The 11,318-nt window shown below is 32.3% G+C and overlaps 1 protein-coding gene and 1 long non-coding RNA gene across 2 annotated transcripts; one reads left to right on the top strand and one right to left on the bottom strand.

Annotated features, from left to right (window-relative positions):
- Window positions 1-30: 30 nt before the first annotated feature.
- LOC112010372 (uncharacterized) lies at window positions 31-2,165 on the bottom strand. The gene is made up of 3 exons (XR_010627228.1): window positions 1,231-2,165; window positions 960-1,051; window positions 31-751 (listed from the first exon to the last, which is right to left on the bottom strand). It is a non-coding gene; the product is annotated as an uncharacterized LOC112010372 (long non-coding RNA).
- Window positions 2,166-6,235: 4,070 nt separating this feature from the next.
- Window positions 6,236-9,385, top strand: LOC112010388 (uncharacterized). Its single transcript, XM_024042731.2, has 4 exons — window positions 6,236-6,367; window positions 6,454-6,680; window positions 7,771-7,870; window positions 8,936-9,385. The coding sequence occupies exons 2-4, from the start codon at window positions 6,501-6,503 to the stop codon at window positions 9,190-9,192; spliced, it is 537 nt and encodes a 178-aa protein (XP_023898499.2). The 5' UTR covers window positions 6,236-6,367; window positions 6,454-6,500; the 3' UTR covers window positions 9,193-9,385.
- Window positions 9,386-11,318: the final 1,933 nt, after the last annotated feature.

Genomic DNA, 11,318 nt, shown 5'->3' with positions numbered 1-11,318 from the left:
ATAAAAAAAAAAAAAAAAACCTAAAAAGTAATGTTATCACAGAACAATGCAAAGAAAATTGTTTCAAATAAATTTGTTTCTAAATAATTCCTAACCAGAGTGGGAAATGCTAAGGAAGAAAAAGAAGCAGAACTTGACCTTCAAAATAAATGAAAAAATTCATACAAGAGTTTGCACGAAGAAATTGTTTCAATAGGACTTCAAAAATAGCCACTTCTTATCAAGAAATTTGTAGGTTATCTACACAACTTATATCTTTCTATGACTATAAGAATCTAAACGGATGTTTCATTACCATACAGCTAAACTGTAAGAACTTTAATTATCTCTACCTAACTTTCAGTTCTTTCAATTTCCCATCTAATCCCGTAGTTAGCTTCATCATAATTCTGGATTGTAAAAAGAGCTAAAGAATTATCTTCCAGCAGCAGTCCCCCTGCAACCTAAACTCTTTTTTCTTTTCTTTTTTTCTTCCATGTCCACTTATTCAATAGAAATAAGTATGCCGCACTCAAAATTTTGAAACAAACTCTTTAGGATAGCAACCAAGAATAACACAAATGTATTATGCATGGGAGAAAAATGCATGCCAAAGGAGTAAGCAAGATGCTAAATTACCCATCTTTGGCCAATGATATATTTTGTATCAATTATATTCTCATAAGTATCTGTATCTCCCAATAAAGTTTGAGGAAACATCCCAAACCATCAAATTCACTTCGTAGTAGCCAAGTTCTGTCAACCAACTAACCTGATTTTTTTATAAGTGGAAAAAAATTAATTAGAATAGAGGAGATACCTCATGTACGCAGGATGTGTACACAATATTCTCCTAAAATACTACATTATCATAGAATTATATTTGCAAAGAACCAACTAACCTGATTATAAATGAATAATAAAAAATTCTAAAGTAACAGAAATGGACAAGCCATATAGGAAATGAGAATGATCTTTACCTGACTAATCTTGTTCTAAGCTCACTTGAAATAGCAACATTGGCAGACTAACAGTCATTGAATTTTGGCCTATCTAATAGCTCTCCAATTACCTGAAAGAGTATATATGGATCACCTAGGCACTCTAAACTATGATTTCTATCAATTCAAAATTCAAAAGGCAATAACCTCTATTTTTTTATAGGTAAGAATAATTTTGTTAAAATGAGACTACTTCATGAAAAGAGACACAAAGTAGCCTAAAGAATTACAAATGGAAAAAGGAAATAACCTCTATGACACAATCAAATGTGAATATATCATTTTTTTTTTATCCCCCAAGGAGTTGTTTGCTTCTTCCAACAAACCAGAACAATGGCCTCAAAACATTTTTCATGCTCCTTGCAAAAAAATGGTGCAAGTTAGAAATTACATCCAATTTATATGCATGCTATTACAAAAGTAGTAAACCATAATTCTATTCGTTTCTTCCCTAAATTTGTAATTGGTAATGGACGCCTATCAAAGAGCATTGCAAATCTGTCCCTCTCCCAACTGAAAAAAAAAATAAAAATTTACCATGCAACAGTTATTGTTCTAGGAATCTAGCAACTCTGCAATAGACTAGCAACTCAACAAGTTTGCATTTATGAATAGCCCCCAACTTTTAAGAGAAAATATCTCATTTTATGCTTCTTTCTAAACACCCAAAAAAATTGGTGTACTCAGTACATACCCATCAAAAAAAAAAACACTTTCTTTTTTAAGAAGTTCAGAATTTCAGCCACAGATTGTTACCTGAAATTGAACCTAGGCAATGAGTGGGAATAAATGACAACAATCCCAATTCCATTGTTTAGTTGCTCTATAAACCAATTAAAGCATACCCAAAAAAAGACATAAAACTAAATTACCAAATAAATTCAAGTTCTTAATTACATAATAACCAATCCTAATCTTTTCCAACCACTAAACCCACAAAAAACCCAGAACTCCTCACTTAGTAAACACACTTTACAATACACATGAATGAAATCCCTTGTATCCAAACAAACAAAGAACAACTCAATATCTACATTGAAACCACGCCAAACACTCACATTAAAGTGACCAACCATTTCATCAATGCACCTAAAATTTCTCATTACACAAAAACTACAAAAGCACAAAAGTACAGGACATACTCAAAGGCACAACATAAAGAAGCAATTTTGAAGAAAAAAGAGAACGCACCTGACATCAACAAGAGGATTAAAAGTGAGAGAAACCGAATGGGGAATCCGGGTCATTGTCATTCTCACCCACCACGACCCTTATGGTATTTTTGAGCAAGTTTTACGTGACTGTTGATCTTCTTCGTTATTGCAGTCAGATACAGGTATGGTGGCATTGGTGGTGTAGGATAAGAGGGGTTGATGGTGAAGGCGGAGGTGGGTGGTGGTGGAGGTGGTGGTGGTGGTGGTGTTGGACATGGTGGAGGATGAGAAAAGGTGTGACCTTTGTGGGGTTGATGCTAAATAAGAAGAAGAAGGGTGTTGTTGTAGAGAAAGAAGAATAGGGAGTTGGGTTATGTGAAGGAGAGAGACACAGAGAGGGAGGTGAGTTTTGATCTTTGTTGGTTTTGATGACGGTGGGGTGGTACTGGTAATGATAGTTTCTTCTTCTTTAGAATGAAGTGACTTTTCTTTTTCTTGTTTTAAAAAAATCGAAGAAGTGACCTGTGAGCTAAATCTAACCAAAATAAAGAAAATAGAATTTAGAAGTAGCAATTAGAGAGTTTGTGTTTAGTTAATTTAACAATTGGAAATTTGAGTAGGGAAAATTTTGTTACAACCTTGTTTTTGTAGATTCTGCATACATTCTCTTTTTTTTTTTTTTTTTTTTTGGTGTCCTTACATTCTCTTTGAAATCATGTTTTGAAATTGCATATTTCAATCACTTTATTTGAAATCGTACTCACGTATACAATAACGAATATAATAATCATTACTCACTCATTTGAGAATGTGTTTGGGATTGAATTCAAATTACACCTAATATAACTTTAACCAATATTACACTATTTAATATTTTTTAATTGGATACGAATATTGACAAATCTACTGTTAAATTACATTATCTTTGTATATTCTTCATGTTTGCAAAATTTCAAGATAATTAAAGATTAATTGTCATGTCATCAATCAATTGGTAAAATTCAAGTTTTTATAGTTTAAAATAATACATAAAAGATAAGTTTATGGATCAAATGGTAAATAACATTCAATTGATATAAAAATTGGCATGCATGTTAAGAAAATATAGAATATGTAATTCAACGGTTGGATTTTCAAAATATTAATTCAATAACAAGTTATTGGGTGATGTAACATTGCTTAGAGGTGTAACTTGAATTCAACCCATATGTTTGTGTTTATGCCTTTTTATGGGATGGTTGAAATTCAGAACTCAAAAGTGGGAGCTATATATGTTTGAATAATAATATACTAACTTATAATTTCCAAAAGATAAAAAGAAGCTTTGAAGTTTGAAGTAGTTTTGGAAGTGGGCTCTTTTCTAACCTATAGTGTCCATTTCTTGTTTTCTACTTACGGTTCAAGACATTAATTAATTTTTATTACAAGTCAAAAGTCTTGTAATTCTATTGGTATTTTAAATAATTTCTAATGGAAACTTTCAGGGTTCAAATCTCACATTTTTATTATTGTAACTAGCAAATTATCATAAAAGAATATAATTTTTTTTAGTGTAAATGATAATTGAATCTAGGTCTCTTTTTGAAAACATGAGATTATAAATTAGGCCAACCGAAACCCACGGGGAATAAGAGACCATACAAATTTAAAATAATCTTAATGATTTTGAATGAGTTTAAGTTTTTAGATTGAATATCATTAGTGTAATAGTCAATTTCCTAAAAGATTATGGCTATGCAAGCCTTGAACGTCAAGAGTTGAGACTTGAGACTATACCACTGAAACTTGGGGATTGGGGGTTTAGATAAGATGATCATAAAAATAGCAAACACCTTCACTCTTCCTAAATTTAGTATAATTTTGAGTTTTTAATTTCCTTTTTATTTCAATTCAATTCACAATTAGCAAAATCCTAAAACCCCATATCCATCCAACTTTTTTTCTTCTATTTTTTTGATAAACAGTCAAATAAAACAAAAGGAGAAACAAATAGTTGAAAACTTTAGGGCCTGTTTGGTTTGGTGCTAACTCAATTTTCAAATCTCAACACTTAAATCTCATCACTCAAACTCATTACTCAATTTTCCCATAACTCTATTGGTAGTGTGTTTGGCTGGAAATTCTTAGTGGTATTTCAATTCAAAAACTCAATTTTAAGTAAAGTTGTGGGACCAACAAAAATTAATGTTCAGCAAAATGCATCCTCTCCACTTCACATCTTCATCTCTTTAAACAAAACCCAACGGCTACAACCTAAAGATAAAAGAAGAATGCAAAGTGAAAAAGAAAAAAAGAAAAAAAGGAAGAAGCTTTGATCTCATAAAATAAACCCAAAAAATGAAGCCAAAAGATCTTAGTTTTAAGGGTTTGGTATTGATATTTGAAACTCTGATCTCATGTCATAAACCCAATAAGTAGCACAAACATCACAAACCCATAAAAAAACTAAAATAATCTAGTCTGAATATTAAAGCCAAAAATGCCCAGAAAAGACTATAACAACCCATCAAGAAAAAAAATGAAAAAAAAAAGGGTGTGAAGAAAGAAAGAAAAAAATCGGTGTGAAGAAACAAATAACGAAAAGAGAAGAGAAGAATGGCAATGGGGTGAAGAAGGAAGAAAGAAAAAGAAAAAAAATTAAAAAAAAAATAAGAAATAGAAAGAAAGAGAGAACCAGGCATGTGACCTGAAGAAGAAAGGAAGAAAGAAAGAAAAATAAGAAAGAGAATTGATATGACAAGACTTTAGGTGAGTCCCATTATTTTTCTGTATTTACTAAAATGCCACATCTTCATCTCTTTAAACAAAACCCAACGGCTACAACCTAAAGATAAAAGAAGAATGCAAAGTGAAAAAAAAAAAAAAAGAAGAAGCTTTGATCTCATAAAATAAACCCAAAAAATGAAGCCAAAAGATCTTAGTTTTAAGGGTTTGGTATTGATATTTGAAGCTCTGATCTCATGTCATAAACCCAATAAGTAGCACAAACATCACAAACCCATAAAAAAAAACTAAAATAATCTAGTCTGAATATTAAAGCCAAAAATGCCTAGAAAAGACTATAACAACCCATCAAGAAAAAAAATGAAAAAAAAAATTGGGTGTGAAGAAAGAAAGAAAAAAATCGGTGTGAAGAAACAAATAAAGAAAAGAGAAGAGAAGAATGGCAATGGAGTGAAGAAGGAAGAAAGAAAAAGAAAAAGAAATTAAAAAAAAAAGAAATAGAAAGAAAGAGAGAACCAGGCATGTGACCTGAAGAAGAAAGGAAGAAAGAAAGAAAAATAAGAAAGAGAATTGATGTGACAAGACTTTAGGTGGGTTCCATTATTTTTCTGTATTTACTAAAATGCCATGCAACTCATAACTTGGAAATGTGAAAACACCAAAATTGTGTTTTCAGTTTCCATTATCCAAACTCAAAATTTTGAGTTTTTGAGTGATGGAAACAAACATCCAAAATCAATCCAAACACTGCATCATTTATGGGACTCACAAATTTTAGATGATGAATCATGAATTTGATTATGAAATACTAACAAATGGACAAACTCTCTCTTTATATGTGTGTTGTTGCTTAAGGAGGACTTTGTGCTAATGGTCTTCCAATTCCAACCTGAGCTCATCCCTATAAATGTCAAATATGCCATTTCAACCTAATGGTTCTTGGTAGCCATCTCCTATATATGTATTGCTACGTAATTAAAACGTGCCATTTTACCTAAAGAAAATTGACAACTTTCTCTTATATATTTATTGCTAAAAAAGGGATATGTAGTTCTAATGGACTTCAAACTCGAGTTGTCGAGCTCATTCATGAAAGAGTTGGATATATCATTCAACTTGAACGTAATTGAAAATTCTCTTATCTATATATTTTTCTTGTTGACATAAATTTTTTTTTTTTAAAATTTTGTAGCAACCAGAATTACATATAGCAATTTTGAATTTATTTTCCCTAAAAAATATATATATATATATATATATTGGATTTTACTTCTCATTAAAAATGGGTATTTAACAAATTCTTTTGGGCTTTTAAAAATGAATTATCCTTTAAGTGCTCCAGGCCCAAATGAAAGCCCAATCCTGCAAAACTAAAACGGCCATTGTCCCATGCGTTTCACTATAGAAACATAGACTGCAAAAACGGTGCGTTTTCCTTCTTCTTCTTCTCTGAAACCCTAAAATCACAGCTCTCTCTAATCCAATGGAACATAGATTCAGCTGAATAAGGTGCAGAATTTTATTCAGAATCTAAATTCCAAAAATTTACCCTTTATAGTTTTATTTGCTTAATTCTCAGCTGGGTTTTGTTATAGGCATTTGCGTGGTTTGAATTGTGAAGAAAGAAACAAGTCATCGTAAAATGGGAGACACCGAGAACGGTGAAAAGGCAAGGAAAACGGTTTTTGTAACCGTGGGAACGACTTTGTTTGACGCTCTTGTTAGAGCAGTGGATAGTTTGGAAGTTAAGCAAGAGTTGTTGAAAAGAGGGTACACCAATCTTGTCATTCAGATGGGTCGTGGATCCTACACACCCACGAAGGTATTACATGTGTGTTTGTTCTGGTTTCTGATAAAATTATTGTAGTGTATTTTCAATGTGTTGTTGAAACATTGCTTCTTTTTAGTTTGAAATTGAGTGAGATAAATGCATGTTAATCTTGAAGATTTTTTTTTCAGATTGTTTTCATCTGTTATGCTCTGTCACAAAATTTTTTTTATTGAAAATTTGAGATTTATATATAAATTTCAGGATACCTGTTGAGACTTTAGATGCAAAAAGGGTGAATAACACCCTATAATGCACGGGTATGGATACGAGTATGGGTACGGGTATGGAGATACAACTTTTTTTGAAAAACTTAGGGTACGATACGTTAGGGATACGTGTATTAATAATTTATTAAATATAATTTTTTGTATATATCAATTTAAAAGCAATAATGGATAATAAATTGAATCCATGGCCATTAGATGATGTTTAGAATACAAACCAAGATCAAAAGAGTAAATAATAGATAACTAGGTAAGTGTTCAACATTGAAACCAATACATAAAACATATAAATAAAAATTCTTACAAGTTTGGGCTATCTCTGACTATCGGGGGGTTAGTTTAGAACAATATCCAAGTCATATCACAGGTGTATCCTAGATGCATTGGTATTTTTTTTTTTTTTTTTTAAATGATTGGGTATGTATCTTAGAGGTATCTAGTATGATACCGATACAATACGTATTGGATACAGGTACGTGAGCAAAAATGGAGTATCTGTGCATCCTAGCTAACAGCTATAATCACCAGAGATGGGAAGGGGAGCATACAGTAAGGTGATTTAGCGTTAAGAATTAAATTTTGAATTCAACTTGGAAAAACTAAATTCAAGAAGAAGAAGAAGAAGAAGAAGAAACATATTAACAATAATTTGAGTTCTTGCTGAAGTTGGCTTATTCTCTTCTTGTAAGAACAAGGTGGAGGGTAAATTTATGGGTTCAAGAGCCACCAATTGCATGTGTATTTACCTTAAAAAAAAAAGATTTTTTCTTAGAATTAAGTTCTGTCAAAATATTTACCCAAAAAAAAATTTCCACAAACATTTCATATGAATGTTCTAAACCTTTTCTTTTATGCAGTCTGGAGGGGAAGATGGGTCTCTAGCTGTAGACTTCTTTACTTTCTCATCAAGCATTGCTGATTATCTGAGGTCAGCATCTCTGGTGATCAGTCACGCAGGTAAGCAATTTATGGTTATGTTCTAATTTATTATCCCTTGTTGGAAATGGCTGGATTATACTGATATAACACTTTCCTTCTTGCCCATGCTTGATTTATTATCTAATGAATTGGGCTTCATTTGGAGGATTACTGGTTCAAATCTTTCATTAGACTGTTTTTTCTTCAATAAAGATTATTATTTGTCAAAAAATCTTTAGTCGGACTGATACCAGTCATTTGGACATTTCATCTCCTTTGGCTTTTAAACAGCTACAATATCATCAGGATGGTGTTTATAGTAATATTATTGTTATGATAGCTACAATATGTATGTGATTTCCCTTCAATTCTCATTCCAGTAGTTGCCATTGCTCAATCTTCTGATATTCTATTATTGGACTGGATATGCTTTGTTGTCTATGGTGCTGTTTACTTGATTGTTGAATTTAGCCTGCCACACAATGAACTTCTGTAATGGTATTATCAAATTTGAGTCAGGCTTATAGTAGGATTTGTCTTGTCTTCTAGAAGGAACGTATAATTTGTACTTGTGAACATCAGTACATGAAATGAAAAGTACCCAGAGGGTTGTGTTTGTATTTGTCACCAAAATTCCATGAAGCAAATAAATAGAAGTACCCAGAGAATCGATGATTAGGAAAATTGTACCATAGTCCCTTCAACCTGTACCAATTTCAAATCAGCTAAGATATTTATGCTGTCCAAGAACTTTAAGCTGCCTGCAGTTTGGTATGTTGGGGTTTGGATACAACGCAGAGGTAAGCTTAGAAGCTTCCTCAGAATGTATCAGCCTAAACTTTTCCTCCCCAGTACCCCCCCCCCTCCCCCTCCTTTTCACTTTCTTCTCTCTTCCAGTGGGGAAATGGCAAATATTAAGCATCAAGATTTTATTCCAACTTGCACCCTGTTACATGGTAACTCTATTCTAAACTAATGGAACAGAGAGAGAGAGTTGCACAGCCAAAGTTCTGTTTTTATTTCTAAGTTTTGGATTGTCAGAGGATTCATATTTGCTGTAATAATTTATGATTACATCCATGACTGATTTTGACCATGGTGCAGGGTCAGGAAGCATATTTGAGACACTGCGACTTGGTAAGCCTTTAATTGTGGTGGTGAATGAAGATTTGATGGACAATCATCAAATTGAGTTAGCAGAAGAACTAGCGGAGAGGAAGCATTTATACTGTGCTCGTCCTCAAACACTTCATCAAACCATAGAGTCTATGGATCTGGAGTCTCTCCTCCCATATCCTCCAGGTGATGCAATGCCAGTTGCGAAGCTTATTAATCAGTTTCTAGGTTTCCCAGATGATTAATGAAACTGTTGAATTTACCTCTTCAGAGATAATCTTTTGCATGTACAATTGAGCTGTAATTTTTTGATGATGAATAAGCTTTGCCTCAGTGCTTATGTAATTGTCTTTTGGGAAATTTTTTTGGTTATAGCTTTTGCATAGTATATTTTGTACAAATTATTAATTATATGCAAGTTTTTGAAAATTTTGGAAATTATTTACTTGCTGGAATAAAAGATTGGCACAAATTTGTTTACTCTTGACTTTTCTGATCTAGAAGCAAAGTTGGTAGTGATTGATTCTAGTCAAAGTTTGGCTGGGTTGCAGATGATTGATTTGTACATTAAGGAGTTTTGGGTGCTCAGTCATAAGTCCTATGTTGCAGGATAGGGTGGTGGGAATATTGAAAGAGCATGATGGCTTTCCAAAAACAGTGATCATTTGATTGATTTTGAGCGGTCAATTGATTAGGTAAGTGAAGATCACAGATCACTTGATACCAGATTGAGATGACATACATACGTTATATACATATGTGAAAGGGAGGGCCTTTAACATGATTGTCATTTTAATACTCTTTCTATGAATTTGAACTTGGCCCTACTTGACTTAAATGCATATTTGTACTCCAACACAGTTATTTATACCAAAAGTAACGGCCACATGGCTTCTTGTGAATTACAGATGAGCAATTTTCATCTCTCTCTTTCTGTCAAAGAAGGGGGATCTCTGGTGTGAGAGAGACAGATCAGCAAGTGCAACCCATGCAGATAGTGATTTACTACTGCTTTGGGGGGGTGGGGGGTGGGGTCAGGTCTTTATTTATACCAAAAGTAACGGCCACATGGCTTCTTGTGAATTACAGATGAGCAATTTTCATCTCTCTCTTTCTGTCAAAGAAGGGGGATCTCTGGTGTGAGAGAGACAGATCAGCAAGTGCAACCCATGCAGATAGTGATTTACTACTGCTTTGGGGGGGTGGGGGGTGGGGTCAGGTCTTACATGTTGTCACTCTCAATCCCAAGTGTAAGAGAAGGGGACAGGAAGGGAAGGATAAAGCCATAACAGTGATTGGGAGTATTAATCTTGATGATGCTTATTGGCATGTAAGGACAACATTAGTCCTCATAAAAAGGAAAAAAAAAAAAAACTCAGAATTTTCTTCTTGCTAGATACCAAAGAAATAAGAATAAAAATCATGTCATATGATTTGGTTGCTGAGGATTACAGATTTTGATAGCTAATAGAACTTATAAAACTTAGAATTTTGGAGAATTGACATTTCTTTTGTTTTAAATGTGCTCAAATTAGAATTCATATAAAAACTTAATTGTTTAATATAATATTATAAACATTCTTTTCATTTATTATAGATTATATTTTCCTTACAATAAGTGGAAAATGTAGAATTTGAACCAAGGTTCCCCATGGGAGAGATTGGGTAATGACAATGAACCACAAGCCTCTTAGTAGTAATTATAATTATAAAATTAATCATTTGATCATTGTGGATAATTTCTTAATAACAAAATTACTCTTAAAAATAGATAAACATAATTTTGATGATAAATAATTTTTTTTTCTTTAATTAAGTTTACTCATAGATACTTTTGACACAAGTGAGAACTGTTGTTTTGTACCTTGAATGTGAAATTTTGTGTTTTTTAAGAGAATTGAAATGTTTTTAAGAATTATAATTTTCACTTTTTTGTTAAACAAAAAAACCAAAATTTCATGAATTCTTATAAATAAACAATTCTTATACAGAATTTTGTCTTATTATTTTTCTTACATGGATGTGTTATCAATTTTTATTTGTCATTTACTGACAATTATAATGAATTGTGGCCACGCACTATTACGAAAAGGATAAAGGGAAGAGGAGTGGAGGGAAAAAGTATCTCTTATGAAAAATTTATTAAGTCGATCATGTAATAAGCCAATGAGTAAATGCTATGTGGAGGAATTTATTAAGTCGGTCATACAATAAAACAATGAGTGAATGCTATGTGGAGGATCAATGAATGAGACCAACTATGACCAAAAAAAAAAAAAAGTTCAATCATGTGACATTCATTCATTATTTTCTTTTTCAAGACTGATTTTGTATGTTTGCCATAAGAAATACTCTTTCATTGGAGAAGATT

This window comes from Quercus suber, unplaced genomic scaffold (genome assembly GCF_002906115.3).
Source record: "Quercus suber isolate HL8 unplaced genomic scaffold, Cork oak 2.0 scaffold_1039, whole genome shotgun sequence".
In the NCBI taxonomy this organism is placed as follows: domain Eukaryota; kingdom Viridiplantae; phylum Streptophyta; class Magnoliopsida; order Fagales; family Fagaceae; genus Quercus; species Quercus suber.
Note: the sequence above shows the minus strand (reverse complement) of the source record. Positions and strands in the feature narration are given on the sequence as shown.

What these genes read in the sequence shown, in the direction of transcription:
- LOC112010388 (XM_024042731.2), top strand. Translation starts at nt 6,501, where the DNA reads ATGGGAGACACCGAGAACGGTGAAAAGGCAAGGAAAACGGTTTTTGTA. An exon ending in GATCCTACACACCCACGAAG is followed by an intron (nt 6,681 to 7,770) that starts GTATTACATGTG and finishes TCTTTTATGCAG; the next exon opens with TCTGGAGGGGAAGATGGGTC. An exon ending in TCTGGTGATCAGTCACGCAG is followed by an intron (nt 7,871 to 8,935) that starts GTAAGCAATTTA and finishes ACCATGGTGCAG; the next exon opens with GGTCAGGAAGCATATTTGAG.